General features: G+C 51.1%; 1 protein-coding gene across 1 annotated transcript in view; it reads left to right on the top strand.

Moving 5' to 3' along the window:
* ITGA9 (integrin subunit alpha 9) overlaps positions 1-18908 on the top strand; it is a 257076-nt gene that overhangs the window by 188680 nt on the left and 49488 nt on the right. Inside the window, exons 18-21 of the mRNA XM_015564847.1 lie at positions 7044-7130; positions 10594-10673; positions 13640-13729; positions 15793-15901. Coding sequence (XP_015420333.1) covers positions 7044-7130; positions 10594-10673; positions 13640-13729; positions 15793-15901 — 366 coding nt within the window. The remainder of the gene's footprint in view (positions 1-7043; positions 7131-10593; positions 10674-13639; positions 13730-15792; positions 15902-18908) is intronic.

Below are 18908 nucleotides of genomic sequence, written 5' to 3'. Positions count from 1 at the left end.
GGGGGGGGGGGGGGGGGGGGGGGGGCAGGTTAGAAGAGGTCCATGGGAGAGAAAGGGCGACATAATACTTTCAACAATATAGATTTTTTAAAAATCAAATACCTGAAGTGCCCTCTCTCGCTCCTAATGCTGGGCTTTGGAGGAAAGTTTGCTTTAACAGCGATGTGGTTTCTCTCTCCCCAATGCTCGTTTTCACCCCTGCTTGCTTCGCCTTTTCAAGCCTGGAAAGAACACACCCAGAATAGTCCGGGCCTTTGCCTCCCAACGGCGGTTTTGACAAACGGTAGAAAAAGAACCTGCTCTGTAGCGCTGTCTCCGCCCCGCTCCTCCGCACCCCCACGTGGCTGGATTGTCACCTCTGGCACCCCGGACTGTGCACTTGCCAGCGCCTACCCGGCAGAAGGTCTGTAACCACTGCCCAGCCTTGCCAGGCCACCAGCCGTCCTTGGCATCCGTGCTGGAGTCACTGTGTGCTCCGGGTTCATGGGGTCTATGCTACCCACCGGGTCAGTCTCACTTTCTCGGGCTCCAGGGGACCCAGTTGTTCCTTGTTTGGTGTTTCTCTCCCCCCACCCACCCCCCACAACCCCTCTGACCCACTCTTGGATTGCCGGATAGGAAACCCCAGGCAAGTGACACAACTTCTGTGTGTTCCGTTTCCCTTCTGAGTAGGGGCACATACAGCAGGCAACCCATCAATGTTTCTCTCTCACATCAATGTTTCTCTCCCCCTCCCTCTCCCTTCCTATCTCTCTAAAATCAATTTAAAGAAAAAACACACATTTTTTAAAAAGTTGCGACACTAATGCCAAAGTGCGTGCACTTGCTATGCTGCGAGCTCGTGTGCCTTTCCTCCTGGGTAGGACTGTGCCGGCCGTGCCCCAGGGGCCTCCCCTCTGAGAGCAGGACTGTTTATTCTGGTGAGGCTCAGGCTGACTCACCGCTGATTCGGGCCAATGAAGTTTCTCCTAGGAGTTAACTCACTGGGCCAGGGTGTTGGGAGCCCCCGCTTACCTCTGACTCCTCTGTCGATTACGGATTCTGGCATAAAATGCTTCCAAAACTCAGCTGGATTCTCTTTTAACTGACTTAACACGGAGGCATCTCTGACCAGCTCCCAGGGGCCACCTGGAGGGCCTGGGGGAGGGGCGGGGAGGAAGGGTCTTAGAGGAGCACCACCCTGGCAGACAGACATGGGGCCATCGGGGTCATATTCAGTTTGACAAACACACGTGGGAAGTGGAAAATGGGAAATGAAATTTCAGACGCGCCCTGGCACTGAGCTTAAGCCCAGCACCAGACTTTGCTGCTCCCCAAAGAGCAGTGCGCTGGAGGTCAGATAAAGCCCCGCTCCACAGTGAAACCGAAGGCTGTGCGATGGGGAGGCAGGAGCCCGAGAGCCACGGAGGCCCCCAGCCTCATTATCTGATCCTTGTGCCAACCACCGCACGCTGCGCACAGGGCTGGAGCTCGGTTGCCCTGGCCGCGCTCCTGGGGCCGGGACAGGTATGTCTGGAAAAGAGAGGGGCTGTGCCAAGGCAAGCAGCTGCCATGCCAGGCAGACCAGCCAGTGAGCTGCTTCCTGCCGTCCCTTCATCGGAATCCCCGATGAGCCAAGGCCCGGCCATGTAATCAATGCAAACTCGGCGTCTCCTCAGCGCCCAGCTCAGTGTCAGGCGCTGAGAAAACAGAGGTGCCCAAACCAAGCTTTCCATTATTAGCTCCTAAAAATTTTCATCGGGCCCAGCTGGCGTGGCTCAGTGGTTGAGTGTCGACCGATGAACCAGGAGGTCATGGTTCGGAGGGCACGTGCCCCGGTTGCGGGCTCCATCCCCAGTGTGGGGCATGCAGGAGGCATCTGATCAATGATTCTCTCTCATCCTTGACGTTTCTATCTCTTTCTCTCCTCTCTCCCTCTCCTTTCCTCTCTGAAATCAATGAAAACATATTTAAATAAATAAATAATAAAAAATGTTAATTGGTGGTTTCCCCATCCTGAGAGTAATGTGTGTTGGTTAAAATCTGGAAAAAAAAATTTTTTTTTTAATTGAATCACTGATAATCTCCAGGGAGAAACCCAGATAGCCATGTACGGTCCTGGATGTCCTTGTTAGCCAAAGAAAAGTGGGAATGAGGAAAAAGCTGGTTCTGCGACTCTTCTTAAAATAGCGTCCAAAACTGCATAGTAAAAATTTTTCTTAAGTTTTGATTGGAACTTGCCTTGAAAAATGAAACTAAAAATTGTGAAGATAAGTTTATATTATCCTCCATTTAACAGCTTTTGTAACATTGTGATTATAACTGTCAGGGGTATCTTCGACCCACAGCCAGCGCTCACTTGCTTTATTAGCGTCTGTAAAATACCAGTGCGTCCATTTCTGAAACAAAAGAAGGCACTGCGTGCTGGATGGGCAACGTGTGGAGGTGAGCATCCCTCCTGTGTCATAAAGTCGTATTTTCTTGGCTTTAGAGTTTGCCTTTTTTTAAGCACAGTCCCACAAAGGTCTTCTTTACAATGGTATGCTTTGCCCAAGGGCTCCCTGGATACCTTTATTTAAATCCTCATCTTCGGAAGCAGCTTACTGAGTTATCATCCGGGGGAATTTGTGGTTTCTCCAGCAGGTAACTGACCCATCGCTGCCAGATCCAGGCTTATCAGTTTTCCAACACGACGTTCATTGATTTCATGGAAGCCTAGGTCTTTTTCGGCAAGGGTGTAGTTTTATGCAATGGTACATTTGCCCTGGATGTGAATTGGGTGATCAGATGTCTACACTGGCTGGCAGGCAGGGACACAGGAGAGACAGCTCCTTCACTGGCCCGCGTTCCCGACGGCTAAGAGCAGGTAATCCTGCTTTTTACAACAGCGCTAAAGTCAGGTTCTCCAGGGACCTGGCAGGCACCAGAGGCAAGGAGAAGCCTGGTCCCTGGATCGCCCCCATATACCTCCTGGTGGGCACCAGGTGCCTGGTAGTGGTAAGACACAACCCCCAAAGCAGGGGGACAGCTGAGTTTTGTCACTTCTCCCAGACTCATTTTTTTTAAAGTTTCTCTGGGTCTCTCTGTGCCTACAGGATGCCCACCTGATGACCAGTGGGGTAAGTGGCTCCTTCCCAACCCTGGTATTTAAGGTTATACCTGGGCCTGATCTGAAACCAGAATAAAGGGGGTGCAGGTGCTTCTTCGAAGGCAAGAGCTCCCCTGATGGGGGAGCCATACAGGTTTTATAAGTGACAATTAAGAAAGTGTCCTAGTGTCCTCTTACCCTGTCCGGTTTGACTCAGTGGATAGAGCGTCGGCCTGCGGACTGAGGGGTCCCAGGTTCAATTCCAGTCAAGGGCACTAAACGAGGATCTTAGCAGTGAGTGTCGCCTCTCCCCACCTGGTAGCAAATTCCCAGTGCGTTCCCGTGGCTCTCATTCCCAAGCTGCGTCTGTAACGTGTATTCTCTGAGGTCAGATTCATCAGAGGCAGAACCTGAGATGGGGATTCCTGCCGGTGATTTATTGGGGTAATGCTCTTGGGAGAAGAGAAATAACGGGCAAAGGGTGGGGTGGAGGCAGGAGCCAAACGGGTCTGTACGCCTGGCCGGCCGGAGTCTGCCTGGCCAGTTCCCGCAGGGACTCTGGATCATGAGTTGCAGGACACAGCTGGTCCCACCTGGAGGCGGAGGGGCGGCCTTTTGCACCGTGTCAGTCATAGGCTGCAGAATGCTTGCGGGGGAGGGTGTCATATCCTCCCAGACAGAACCGTAGTCGGAGAGCAGGGCTTAGAATGAAAGAGCCTTTCGGTCAGGGCGGCTCCAGTAGCCACAGGGAGCTGGACTGGCGCTGACAGGTGGCAGGAGGGTGCTCCATAGTAACCAGCCTGGAACCTCATCCAGGGGCAGGAGCCAGCCGCTGAGCGCTCTCCTTCCTAGAGATGTCTTTGCTTTTCGCCCTTTCTGCTCATTGCCACCAAGATCCATCTAAAATTTTGTAATTTCTATTAGACTGCGAGGAAGAGAGACTTGGACTCGTACAGTCAATGCTGGTTTAAAGGGTATTTCCCGTGTTTTGGAATTAGCAGGAAGGAGGTCATTCAGCAGCTCTTGACTAATCCGGAGCCGCCTCAGGCAAAGCTAAGCAAACCGACGTCCCGTCGAGTTCCAGCATAAATGTCTGGAGGTGCAGTCACTCCTTCACACACACGTGCACACACTGAAGACGTCTTCGGGGCAGCACGTCGTCAAAAGCAGACAGGCCTTCGACTTATATTGAAAACCTCTCTCCTGGCGAGTGCTGGATTGTTACAGAAGGCGTCTGGAGGGGTTGAGTAATCACGTAATTTATATTTATGCCGGGACGCTCTTGAGAGTAATTACACCCAGATGACAGACATGAACCAGGACTGTCCCAGGGAAACCGAGAGCGAAGGTCACCCTTGGACTGGGCTTGCTGCCTCTGAGGCCCACAAGCCAATTTGCTGGAATTTAGAGTAACTTCCAGTTGGGCCCGTTGTGGGCACTGCTTCTGGGGTGAGGAGCATGAGGAAGAGGATGGTGGCCAGAGGCCACCCACAGGGAACCATCAGACCCGCCTTTGGGATATGCAGGTCTTGAGACAACATTTGAGAAATTACTGTCTGGTTTTTCTTATTGAAATTGCCAACACACGTCCCCTGGGTTCTGAGGGCAGCCCCTCGCACTGCCATGAAAATGTCTGCTTCTCTGCTGGGAGGACGTCCCCTTCTAGTCCCCGAGCTCTTCAAGTTCAGGGACTAACATCTGTCACGATCCTGGTAGCGGATCGGATGACTCAGCTCCCCAGGGCTGCTCAGGGCCCATTCTGAACCCTGCACCGTAACCATATTCTGTATGTGAACGCACCACCCCGAGTGTGTGGGGGCCAGGACGGGTGAAGAAAACCTTGGAGTAGGGCTGGGGAACAGCCTCCACAGAGTGTGAAAATGGTGCCGGCCGGGTCAGGGTGTTTGTAGATCATCAATGTAGGTGCTCCGTGGGGCAGGGGGACAGTGACAGGAATATGGGTCCAAATGGGTTTAAGCTCCATTCTGTTTGCAGTGGAGAGAGGCATGTTGTAAGAAGGCCCCTCGAGCAGCCAGTAGGATGGACCAACGAAAGGAGAGCCCGTGGCAGTGGCTCCCAGGCACCGTGCAGCAGGCTCACCCATGTTATCACTTAGCGTCCATGGAACATGCTTTTCCCAGGCCCCACCGTGTCGGAATCTGCTCAGTTGTCCACGCAGAGGCGACTGGGGTGCAGCCCGGGAATCTGTGGTTTTTAAATTGCTCCCAAGTCGCCGAAGCCGGTTTGGCTCAGTGGATAGATCGTCGGCCTGCAAACTCAAAGGTCCCGGGTTCGATTCCGGTCAAGGGCATGTACCTGGGTTGCGGGCACATCCACAGTGGGGAATGTGCGGGAGGCAGCTGGTCGATGTTTCTCTCTCATCGATGTTTCTGACTCTCTATCTCTCTCCCTTCCTCTCTCTGTAAAGTCAATGGAATATATTTAAAAAAAAAAAAATTGCTCCCAAGCGGATTCTAACGCACGGGGTCCCGAGTCCATGGGAGAAACGCTCACCAAGGTCCCTGAGAGCCATTAGAAAACGTATAATCCCTGACGTCGGTAACCCCCAAGATTGGATGCTAAAGAGAGTTGCCTTTGCTATTTCTATGTCTCCTGTTTTTCACTTCACTGTATTTTGGAGGGATTTTTGTTTTGTTGCTTTTTTTTTTTTTAGTAACGTTTTATTGCTGTTTAGCAAACAGACCAAATTACATAAATCATGAAGTGCCCAGCTCATCGAATTTCACAACGATCACACCCAGGAATACTCCCAGCACCCACGCAGCCCCTTCCACTTACTGCCTCCCCGGTTGCTATCTTGACTTCTAAGCCCATGGATTGGTTATCTTTTAGCATTTGTACTTTTTGTGTGTTTGGTAATGTTCCTGCTACGTAAGTATGGTAGTATATGTTTATAATTTACAACTGAATAGGTCTGTTATAGTAAGTGCTCACTTTTCCCCCCTGATTGGACACAACAGGAAATGTTGGGTGTACTTGTCTAAAGGCCTGGAACAGCTGGTCTGAGCTGAGGAGGGGGGTCTGGGAAACGGGAGCAGGAAGCAAGGGCATTTCAGAGCTGGATCCACAGCGATTGGTTCCTTTTGTCTGCCATTGTGTGGAACAGGGAAGGAGACAGGTTTTAGCATGACCTTGGGGAGGACACACGGCCCCATTGAACTTCAGTGTCCTGGCTTCTGGACCCTCAGCAAGTGCTAGTTCTGCCCTGTGTCTCCCCTTCTCCAAAATCTGCAAACATACCAACTCCCCTTGGAAGTCCTGATTTGCTGCAGTGACCAGGAGAAGCAGGGAGGGTATAAAGAGCCTCCAGGCTTTCCTCTGGCCTTGGTTGGAAACCATGTGTTCTGATGGGAAAAGCGGCTCTCGGTGCCCCTCCCCTGGTTCTCCGGCCATCACATGAAGAGTCCACGGCGGTTGGGCTAACCTGTCCTTGCCCTTGACCCACCCCGGGGAAGCTTGGAGGGGAGCAGGTCAGCCCTCCTCACTTCTCTGGCTGTCGAAAGAATCCCTGTATTTTCGTGGGTGTCATTTTCTTAGAGTTTGACTTTCCTACACCAGCAAGGTCTTGAAAGGCGGGATTAGGGTGTGGGCTTAGGAGAAAAGGGCCAGAAAGACAACGGGGCTGCCTTTTCATCCAAAGCAGAGGAGGTGTCCAGCTCACATGTGGCCCCATCCCGTGTCCCAGGAGAGCACGGGGGTTCAGAGCCCATGTGTTAGCGGAGAGTGAAGAGTGGTTCTGTCCCCTGCACCTGTCTTCCCAGGGAACCAACGGAAGGGTGGGCACCTGGGACTCGTGCTGGTCAGCGGCTCCTCGTCTCCCCACAGCCCACAATGGCTATTGTCTGGGAACTAAAGATGGACCGTGTCTGCCGAAGTCTCCATCTCCCTCCCCGAGGCCATGTCCACATCTGTCTTGTGCAGCCAGCCCATCTGTTGGTGTTTTTCTCTCTTTCAGGAGGAAATGGGCATTTCCTGTGAACTGCTGGAATCGGACTTCCTCAAATGCAGCGTGGGATTCCCTTTCATGAGGTCCAAGTCGAAGGTAAGGGGTGGAGTGGGGCACTTCCTTGGGAGCAGCCCCCCAGACCCTCCCACCAGCCCCTGACTCCGCCAGCTGCCTCCTCCGGGGTTTCCTCCTGCAGGAGCTGGGGTATGGTAACCCTCTTGTTCATGGCAGTCTACTCCAGAGGGGCCATGGTCACGTGGTCTTTCTCTTTGACCCACATGATATGTCCCAAATGTGAGAGACACAGCATGGTCTTAGCAATTTGGCAGGCAGCATCTGGTTGGTCTCCTTGAAATGATTTTTTTTCTGGGACATTGCACATCACTTTGAGTCCCAGAGGCAACATAGACGATGTGGGTGGTCTGGCCTAGTGACCCACAGTCCTGACCCCCCTGGGCCCTCACAGTTTTCTTAAGAGACTTCTTAAAATGCTTAAAACATAAATAATTGTATTGCACTTCACTTTTTTAAGTAAAAGAAATGACAGCCATTTAGATGTTTATAAGGAGCCGCATTTTCTAAGCTCAAGCAATACCATGGCACAACATATTCAGACACTCACGGGGCATTCTCACATGTGCCATCATTATAAGGAGATGCAGAGAGGCGTACGTAGAAGATGTGATTTTTGGACACAAAACTAGAATCTAAAAGACAAGGCCTCCCTTGTGAAATGGAAGCTGTATTTACTGCTGTGATTTGAAGAAAAGGTCATCTTCCTTCATCTACCTTTCCCCTCCTAGAATAAATGAAAGCTTGACCCTTCTCTCCTACCTATGTCATAGAATCAAATCATTTTAATTCCTAAGACTTTCTGGCCCCAGTACATGGTAGCTGTTTAGTAAACCAATTTTGGAAATGTTCTAGTGAGAAAGAAGCTTATTTCTTGAAAATCATTGAACCCATCGGCCTCATTGAAAGAACCTGCTCCAAAAGTCTGTAGCTCTTACCAATACATCCGTGATTGCTGAGCCTTTTTCTGGTTCTCTTTCCCAGCTGCCCACATGCATCCCAGGAGGAGGGAAATGTGAAGGTGGCTGGACTTAGAAAAGGGGTTACTAGTAGCTGGAAGAATAGAGGCCAGGTTCTGTTAGACTCCAGGTCGGATGAGGAAGGATTACCCTGAACCGTGGAAATCAATATAATGGCCCAATGTCTGAGAGTAATGTATGTGGCACATCACTCACAAATTTAATGGAAATTAAATCTATTGAGCAATAGAAAATAGACAATTGAAAGATTCTTCACAGTTGCCATTGTACTATGAAATTCAGTCTACGTCCCACATCAAACCTAAGGTGTGCCTTCCTAATTTTAGTCTAAAGATTACTTTTAAAGGAGAATTGATATCTCTGTCCCATGTAGACCCAGGATCACTTGCCATAAAAAGAAGGTCATCATAAAAATGCAACCAAGGAGCTATGGAGATCTGGGGCATTACACTTTGTCAAAATTCATTAATTTTCAAAATAGTCATGAAACCAACAGAAGTATGAACGTTGGAATATTGACTTTTTTCCCTACGTGGGGATGCACTGCCGTCCTCCCACATACAGAGGTTAAGACCTGTGGCAAGGGTAAACATAGAGTCAGGGATCTGGGGGAAATTCCCTGGAAAAACCTCAAGAAGTGACTTGGCAGGGACACGGGCTCCCTCTGTCCACAGCCTGGCTTGCCCTTCCTGATCCCCCAGACCCTGTGGTCACTGGGCCCCAGACCACCAGCCAAGCATCATGACTGCACGGCTGGCTTACTCTCCCTAGCTGGGTCTCTGACCTTCTGTTCTTCCAGGCCTCTGTCTCTGATTTTGGCTTCTTGCCCAGCTCTTTCGCTTCTCGCCTCACCTTAATGTCCAGCGTGTTCACATCTCCTGCCAGTTCTGACTCTTTGCTGGGACAAGACCCTTGACTTTCCTTCCTTTGTGTCATCCAGCTTTGCTTCCTGTCCTGACCCCTGTCAGCTGACAAGTCCCACGGGAACAGAAACATCTGTCCAGATAGGGATGCTCAGTGGCCACTGTAGATGATGGTCCCATGTAACGGTCCAAGGCCCGGTCCTTTCAGGCGGCATTCAGTTCAGTAGATCCCAGTCTTGCAACGTTAGACTATAGCCTAGAATTAGTCATCAAGGAATCTAACCATTTAGTTACTAAATAAGTCATAGACTCTCAGAGCGTAAAGGAATGTAAGAATCTTTTTATTGAAATGCAAATAGGTTAAGTGTCTTGGTGATGATCACATGGTCAGTTTGTGATAGAGCCTGGTTCTCTAACCCCAACCCAAGGGTTCCTCTCACATTCCTATGCATGCCTGATATACACATATGTGTGTGCGTGCATGTGTATAATGTATGAGCGTGTGCGTGTGCGTGTGTGTGTGTGTATATATATATATATATAGTAAAGAACATGTGCTTAGGGCAGTGTTCCCCAAATCACAGGATGCTCACCACTGGAGGTACCCGAGATGATTTTAGGTGATATATGGACACAGCACTAAACAACATTGAGTCTTACAGTGAGAAAGTTATTACCTTTTCAATGCTTTTTCAATTCTGACCACATCCAGGATAAGGTCTACAACAGTATAATATACCTTTATCGCCTCACTATCACTTGTTTATCTCCCTCTTACCAAAATAGAATAGACCTTAGCCTCAGAGTCTTCGGCAGGCAACAAGAGTCAGCATGGCTTTGTGTCCATTATACCTGTTTGATGATGTCTGCTGAGTGACAGACATCTTTTTATGCCAAGTGATCTTGGATTCCAGTCTGTGATCATGGTATACATTGTCCTTGTAAAATAGTCTTTAGACAAAGTGACTGAGGCAATAAAAATATTAAGTAAAGCCAAAACCGGTTTGGCTCAGTGGACAGAGCATCGGCCTGCGGACTGAAAGGTCCCAGGTTCGATTCCGGTCAAGGGCATGTACGTTGGTTGCGGGCACATCCCCAGTGGGAGATGTGCAGGAGGCAGTTGATCGATGTTTCTCTCTCATTGATGTTTCTAACTATCTCTCTCCCTTCCTCTCTGTAAAAAAAATCAATAAAATATATTTTTTTAAAAATATATTAAGTAAATATCACAGGTGATAGGGTATGCAGATGTAGCCAAAAATTGGGAACGTGGTGTGTGAGTGAAATTTAGAAAGTCCTGGTTTAAGAGACAAACATATCACTTCCTAAAGAGAATCTCAATTGTTGAAAAAGACCATGTGCCTCTTGGCGGGTGGCTTTTATTGTTAAAGCTGTGTCTCAGAACTGACGATCAAAAAGAGATGCATACAACCCTGGCCAGTGTGACTCAGTTGGTTGGATCGATGTTTGATGTTTCCATCTCTCTCTCCCTCTCCTTCCCTTTCTCTCTAAAATAAATAAAAACATTAGTAAACTATATATGCATGCAAATAAAGCTTGAGTTTCCAGGGGCCATAAGTGGGGAAAGTTGTAGCTAACAGTTCAATTTGGAATGCCTGCTGATGCCAAACGTCTCTCTTCTAGTATGAATTCAGCGTCATCTTTGATACGAGCCATCTGTCTGGAGAAGAAGAAGTTCTCATCTTCATCATTACTGCTCAGAGGTAAGAGGGATTTCAACTTGGTTTCCCAAAGGTAAGTACTGCTGGAACCCGAAAAGACGAAGTTCTGTCCATGCTGCCATGATGCCCAGGATGCTGAGGAGGAGGAGGAAATGGTTATGCCGTGATAAAGCCCCAAAGCGCTGGTGGAACCAGATCTGGGGAGGGGGAAGGAAGGGGGGTTCTTATCTAGTTCTGCTTGCACAGCTTCCCCGTCTCTCGTTCCCTGTCCTTGGAGGACATCTAGGAGGGTCCTATGCATGCTCAGGTCACTCTTGGGTGATGCAAAGTCCTGCCGTCCGTCCTTCAGGTCTCCAAGCAAGTTCCCAAATCCATGACAACAGTGTGGAGGGAAATTTGCCTTGGGGGCGCCATCTTGCTCTTACTGGCCCTCTCCCCTTTTCCTGGGCAGCTTCTGAGCCCTCCAGGCTCACAGCAGGGCTTGTGGGACAGGCAAGGCCTAGGGTAACAGGTGCTGTGAGCGCTCACTGGGCTCTGCAGGTGTTCAGAGCTGACTCTTACCCTTTGGAAAAGGGAAAACCCAGCCCAACCTCAGCCTATAGGCGGCCAGAGATACCTCCGCTTCTGCTGCTGAGTCTGCCCTCTGGGACGCCTTTTCACTCGGCAGATGTCTATCAAGCAAATGTTTACCAAATATTAAGCTACTGTTTACCACATACAGCGCTAACAACTTACTAAATTCAAGAACACCTCCTTCTGTATAGCATGGGGAGACCCCCTAGCATCGGCAGCTTAACTATTAAAGATCAGATCTCCTAATTCTTTGAATCACAACTGTTAAGGAAGCTGTATTATCTGTTGCATACACAGCTGAATATTTCCAGACTTTGGTGCCAATCTGGTCTCACTGCCCCTGAGGGCACCCACAGCCCTCCACTTCCTGCCCTGGCGGAAAACTCCTTAAAGCTCCTTATCTTGAAAGCTAGGATCCCGCCTTCTTCCCGTCACCACCCTTTGAAGGTCTCTTGCCCACGTGTGGATTCAGGAGGACACAATGTTGAGAGTAAACAGTTTCTCAAGAGCTCCCCTCTCAGCAGCCGCGCTTTGCCGGCCGCGGGGAAGCGTCCCAAGTCACGCGCTTGCAGGATGACTGGAAGCCTTTTGATGTCTGGCCTCTTTATCTCAACTTGTCAACTTAGCTCGTCTGGAGCAGGCCCCTGATGACAGACGACACTGCTGGGCCGGAGCTGCCAACGGCCACAGGTGGCTGGACAAATGGCAGGGCAAGGGGTGGTGCTTCCAGCAGGAACTGATTCCGCGGACCTGGCAGGATGCTGGGGGAGGAAAGGCAGACCCGGGGTTGCCACCCCGTCCGTGTGCGTGCGGGCCTCCTCTCTGGTCTGCCCATAGCAGTGACCCTCCGGCTTTCGTTGCCCTGGGAAGGAAGGGCAAGGAAGTGAGGCACCTGCTGCTTTTGCAAAGGGTGGCGGTTGCCCTCTGAGCGATGGGTGTCACCCCATAGGCGGAAGACAGATGAGGAGTCTGGGGTCAGGGTCGGGAGCGTCATTGTTTCAGAACAATAGGGGAGAGAGGGAGGGGGATGTGAGCGCTATTTAAGTAGTGTTGCATTCAGCACTTGCTGGGTGGGAGAGGAAGGCAGTGGGGGAGCGGGAAGGCGGGGGAGGGGGAGGGGAGGCGAGAACTCTGCACATGGGCAGGGAACAGTGTGATGGGAGAGGTGCACGAACCTCAGCGGGTCTGGGAGACTCATGTCCACCCTGGAGGGTGAACTTGCTGGCTGCCAGAGCCCCATATTCACGCCATGTGTTAGAAACAACCGTAAGTGCCGGGCCCAGCGACATGCACCCAACAGCCATGCCTTTGACCAAGGCGGTCACTTCCCTGCAATAATCATCACGATTCATATTTGAGATTTACTTAAATAGTAAAGGGGAGCTAGGTCTTCTCTCGTCTTTTCCTCCTCTTCCTTCTTCCCCTTCCTTCAGGGCAAACCAGCCAGCCCCACCCATGCACCAGGCCTCAATTCTATATAGTAAAAGGGTAATATGCCTCCCAGCACTGGTAACCTGGTTTGCTATGGTTCCCTGGGGCCCGTTACCCAGTCTCTCTGCTCCTTACCTGTCCCAGGTGGGGAGTCCCTGGCACGGCAGCCACACAGCTGCTGCTCCCTTGCTTTTGCCTTTCCAGGATGACCTCACAAGAATCCTAGTCCCGTGCTTTCTCACCCCAAAGGGGATGCCTGTCTATGGACACCCTGTAGCCTCAAGCCCACAGCGGGAGCTCCCAGACCATTGCTGGTGACGGGGTTGGTCTGGGCCCCTCTCTGGGGCTTACCTGTCCCTGGAAAAAGGGCGCCGCCTCTAGGTGGGAAATGGCTGTGAAGTCAGGCACGTTCCTTCCTGGCTGCGGTGCCCTAACCTTGCTGGTCCGCTATTCCTGGAACAAGCACCCATACAGTACTCACACTGCCGGTGCCCATCCATACCCCTTGGCACTCACCTGCTCCCAGCACCCACCACCTGCCTGAGGCTTCCCCTGTCCGGAGCCCACTCACCTGTGTGCACAGGGGGGTGCCAGGGAGTTGATCGCCCCACTCCCCCGCCCCCAGCAGCAGCCAGTCTCAGGAGTCAGTGCAGGACCAGGGCCCAGCTCCCTGCCCTCTGCTGGAAAGACTGCCTCCCGGAGTTCCCCAGCCAGACCCACAGCCCTCACCTCCTGGGTCACATGCCTTCATTGTCTTCCTCCCCTGCCTTGTCTCTCTTCTCCACTCACGTTTCCCGGGGTCCGCTCCCCACATCTTTGTGAGGGGAACACAACCAAGACAATAGGGTGCCCTGTGGCTCTGTACAGGGCCCAGAAACAGAGCTGAGGACACGTCAGGTGCAGAGCGGCCCTGGGGGGATGTAGCTTGAGCTCTGCCACGGAGCACAGGAGGCGGCTGCCCGAGGCCCGGTGCTGACCACGTCCACTCTGCTCTTCCTGCACAGCGGCAACACGGAGCGCTCCGAGTCCCTGCACGACAACACCCTCACACTGATGGTGCCGCTGGTGCACGAAGTGGACACGTCCATCACCGGGTGAGTAGCCCAGGCCTGGGTGGCCACATCACAAGGTGCTCTGCAGGGGACACTGTGCCTGTCTTGAATTTGCACCTGTAGCCTGGAGTCAGTGGCCCCGCCACCTCCAGTCTCCCCGCTCTGAAATACAGGGTGAAGGCTCAGCTCCCTCCCTCATTTTCTTTTTTTTTACCCATCCAGCCGGTAGGTAACGCAAGAAGCTTGACGACGAGTTTAAGGCCCTTCATTTCTTTGAACGTCCTGTCCACCTCTTTATGCAAGTATCCCAGCATCCACCCCTCCAGAGTGCCTTGTGGTAGCAGGCAGCGTGGTTCCTGGGACTCACATCTCAGCCAGCGGCTGTGGGGCCAGCCAGAGGCTGCAGCCAGCGCTGTCCCAATGCCTGGCTAGCTTGCAGTAGTGCTGGCTTTGTGTCTCTGTTAGCCCCTCGTGCAGAGCCGGCAGCTCTGCCCAATGTCTGCTGGTCTGGAGTGGGCAGGGGACCCTCAGGATGGGCCCACCCCCCTGGCGGGGGAAGGCCATGCCATCTGTGTGTTGCTGGCCTTGCTGGAAAGCAGGCCTGCGGCCCCAAAACTGCCCTGTCAGTTACCAGCCAAAGCCCAGGCCTGGGAAAGTGAGAACCCAGTTCCTGCTTCAGGCTCCAGGTAACAGAGCACATAACCTCATGGATGGTGGGGAAAGCATTTGCATAATCCGCTTGGATCAAATGAGGATCCATGGAACTTTGCCCCGAATGCAAGCTGACCTTCTGGGGGTTCAGAGTTTCTCTTTTTTCAGTTTTCAAGTGCTCTGGGCCCCGGTGGCCAGCAGTAGAAACGCGAATGCACCGCAGAAGGAGCCATCATTGCCATAGCGCACGCGGCCGGGTGCCCGGGAAGGGGCAGGCCCACGCCCCTGGCATGCTTCATCACGGGCTTCAGGCTTGAGGCACTGGTGGAACATATTTGCTCATTAGCATGTAGATTTGCCTTTGTTCACGGCTGTTTTTAACCATGTAGTTTATTTACTTTTTCGTCAGAGGCACAGTGAGAATGTGCCCTGAACCCAGCCCTGTCCCCGGGGACCACAGAGAAAACACTGGCTCCCTTGATCCTGTTGTCTGATCCTGCTGTCGGGCCCTGGGCGGCCTCACCGCGAGGTACAAACAGCCTCAGAGGAAGCCATCGGTTAAACACATGGGTCAACCTCTGATCCCTCCAGGACCACAAAACAGGGCAGCACAGGAACCAGTCCTGCCATTTGATAATACATTTCTAAAGGAATGCGATTAAATTGAAAATTGATGCATTGCTGTCCATTCAGACTTGGTACCCAAATCTTACCTTGTTGGTGTTTAGGCCAGTGAGCAGCTTCTAGAATCTCATCTAGAACCCATTATTGGTCCGGAAATTTGAGTGACTCTAGGCTTCGTCTCATCTCAGACGTGTTGATACGGGCAGCGTGGGAAGCGTGCTGCAAACTGAGCTTGCACGCTTCATCACATCTCACACAGCCCCTGCGAGAAACCTGAAGAAAAATGCTGCCATCTATCAGCCTCCACTTTCAAGGCCGAATTTCTGATCATTTTGAATAGTTTGACAAATTTACATTTTTAAATGAATCTGTCACCGGGTGGACTTTAGGATGCCAAATCTATAATTCATTTACGTTTATTTCCTAAAAGCTTGCCGTGATCTTTCTCACTTTACAGGAAGTTTTTCAGGGACAAAACAGAACATGGGTAATTTTGTAATCCAGTTGTTGTTTCTTTAAACCTGAAGTCAAAGCTACCAGAGCCTTCCTTGTCATTTTAGAAATATAATCCAGGACATAGTTACATATGCAGCTTGTTGATTTGACCTACAGTGAGAAGTCACTGTTGGAAACATCTGCTTAGAAAGCATACGTCTGGCCATGTCTGTGAACGGGAGAGAGAAGTGCCAAGTCCAGAAGGAGAGCAATTGCTGGAAGGCACCGGGGACAGCCAGGTTCCCGAGCCAGATGGCTGGGTTCTCAGGACAGGGGTGACCTTGGGCGGCGTGACCACGGGCTGGGATGATGGATGTCGTGGTTTCCTCTTTCAGAATCGTGTCTCCAACCTCCTTTGTGTACGGCGAGTCTGTGGCCGCGGACAACTTCATTCAGCTGGAGGACCTGCCGTGTCACTTCCAGCCCCTCAACGTCACCCTTCAGGTACCCACCCTTGCAGACCGGCTCTGTCACGGGGACCCACGGGAGGGCCCCTGGGATGCATCCGCCGACAGGCAACTTGAGGGCCAGGCTATTTCCAGGAGACACCGTTCCCAGTCTGGTGGGCTGGAGTGTGGCGTATGTGCGTTACGTGTGTTCTGCGAGCTCACACAGAATTCCTGCCTTCCCTGGCTGGTGCTCTGCTGTGTAGACCCCCTTGATTTTCAACACTTGGAGGAAAAAGTCCATGCGACCACCAGAAGGCCTCCTGGTGCTGAGGCCCAGGCCGGCATCCCGGCCCAAATGGCCGCAAAGGACCCTTCCAGTTCTCCATCAGCCTCCCATACGGGCAGGGCAGCCTCGAGGATTTGCCACGTCCGCTTCCTCCTGGGTTCTCAGAGCCACTCGCTGTGGACTGGCCATCCAAGGGACAGCGTTCCTTCTCTAAGCCAGGGGTGGGCAGACTTTCTGAAAAGGGCTGGAGGGCGAGTATGTAAGGCTGGGCAGGCCATGCCATCTCTGGGGCAACTATTCAACTCCTGTAGCGCAAAAGCAGCCCCGGCCGACCCAGACACAAAACCGTGGTGATGGACACTGAAATTGGAATTTTACGTCATTTTCATGTGTCATAAAATGTTACTTTTTTTTATACTCCCCCTCCCCACAGTCATTTAAAAATGTAAAACCATTCTTAGCTCCTGGGCTGTATGGAGACAGGTGGCAGGCAAGCTGGGGCCTGCAGGCCACAGAGTGCGCACCTGCTCTAAGGCACAGGTCCTCAGGCCAGCCCTGTTCCACATGAGACTCTGACTATAAAGCCAGAGGGGCCCCAGCATCATCTAGTCCGTTCTCCTCCATTGATGAACACAGGGACACGTAGGCCCGGCTGCAGGGCCCAGAGCTGGGAGAGGTGGGGCTGAGGCCAGGACAGGCCGGGCATTGAGCAGACACCCCACTTGGCCCAGAGCTGTCCCCTGCCTCCTCTACGTCCTTCCCCATGGAGAAGGTAGTTTCCTGATCTGGCACTCATTCCTGTGGTCAAATAAATTTTATTTTATTTACCCGTGGCTACTCATAGATGGACCAAGGGAATGACAAATAGTGATGGGGTGAGGGTCCAGAGAACGAGGCAGTAAAACATTTGTGGGGGCTCACAAATGATGGGCTTCCTCTCCCCAAAATGTTCTCCCAGACGAGAGACCTCAGCAGCCAGGATGGACAGCAATGGCCCCAGCTCAGAGAGGGTGCGCCTCCGCCTCCGGGCCAGCCGGGCCCAGCTGTCGCTCCCCAGGCCTGATCTGTAGGGAGCGGGGTGGGGTCAGACCTGCTTCTGAGACCTTAGAGCAATTGCTGTGAACAGGACCTCTCTTTCCAACTTGCTGCTCAGAATTCATTTATTTTTCTCCACTGGTTTTGTAGTTGGACAGGGAAAAAACAAACAGATAAAGGCCAGAGGGAGTTATTTCATTTTCCTTAAGTCACTTTCATTTTAATTACTTACCTACTCCTAAAATTCTTAGGTGTCCTGCAATAAAAGACACAGTCAAGAAAATAATTTAAAAGGGTTCACGCTCTGGCCGGTTTGGCTCATGTGGATAGAATATCCACCTGCAGACCAAAAGGTCTCGGGTTCGATTCCAGTCAAGGGCATGTACCTTGGTTGTCGTCTCCTCCCAGGCCCGGGCCCTAGTCAGGGCTCATGCAGGAGGCAACCGATCGATGTGTCTCTCTCACATCGATGTTTCTCTCTGTCTTTCCCTCTCTCTTCCACTCTCCTTAAAAATCAATGGAAAAATATCCTCGGGTGAAGATTAACGAAAAATAAAGATGTAAAAAGGGTTCGCATGGCACATGCCGTGGAATGTAGAGGAGAAAGCATTAAGGAACAGCAGTTACACAAAATATACAAAAATATTATCATCCTCTTAAAAAAAAAATCTGAGGGCATGTGGTTGAGTCATGTTTCTCTGAAGGCATTCTCTGAAGGGAGCTTAAGGTTTCGTATTTCTAGACATCCGACCTGACTTAGGAGACGAGCTAGAGAACGGGGCCACTGGAGGAGTGATGGACATGCCCTTAGATAAACCTCGCGATTCCCAGTTGCCGGAGGAAGAATAGGCCATTCCGTGAGGATTAGGGGAGCTGGCGGGGACTGTAAGAGGGGGGTGCGTGTGTCATTGATCAGGAGGTTCTCTTGTGTTAGCTAAGCCGACAGATTCCTTGGGCATTCTCTCACGGCCCATTTTCCGGTGTAATTGTCATTATTGTGACCATCTGCAGGAAGGCCACCGGCCACATTGATGGCGCTGATGACCAAGAGGGGGAAGTAACGGGGGAGGATGGGGTCAGGAGTGTGGACAAATCGCTTCTCTTTCCTTATTCCGGCGACATCACTCCTGCGGGAGAACACCAGACTTTTTTTTTTTAAGACTTTTTAGATAAAGAGATGTTGCCATGCCTTTTAAAAGCTATTGTTCAATAAGCTATGTAATTGATTAAAGACTCCACTGCAAATGCAAATGGAAGAAAAGCAGGCGTACTAGTCTTAGGACTGGATCCTACATTTCACCAGGGATTTCAATTTGTTGACCAATGATAGGCTTTTTTTCTGTGTGTGTGTGTGTGTGTGTGTGTGTGTGTGTGTGTGTGTGTGTTTAAATCAAGAGTCGATTGATTCCCTTACCTGAAAAATTATGGAAAATAATGCAGATGCTGCACAGAGCATTTGCAGAGAATGAAATGTGAAAATTTGTTAAAAATGAATGGATGTGGCAATGCAAGCTACTCACCTCTATCTGGGGTCTCCCAGACAGGCCAGTGGGTTTCCTCTCCATTCTGTGTCTCATGTTTCACTTCAGATCAGTTATTTCAGTTGTGATTGGATATCCCCCTCCTTTTCTTGTGTCTTAGGGTTGTTGTTCTTGGTGAATTTTGTTCCTTTTGAATCAAGAGTTGGCAGTAACAGCTCATCTGCTCTATCATTTTCTTTTTATTTGTTCTTTGAAGTAGA

This window comes from Myotis davidii, unplaced genomic scaffold, assembly GCF_000327345.1.
Source record: "Myotis davidii unplaced genomic scaffold, ASM32734v1 scaffold81, whole genome shotgun sequence".
NCBI lineage: Eukaryota > Metazoa > Chordata > Mammalia > Chiroptera > Vespertilionidae > Myotis > Myotis davidii.
Note: the sequence above shows the minus strand (reverse complement) of the source record. Positions and strands in the feature narration are given on the sequence as shown.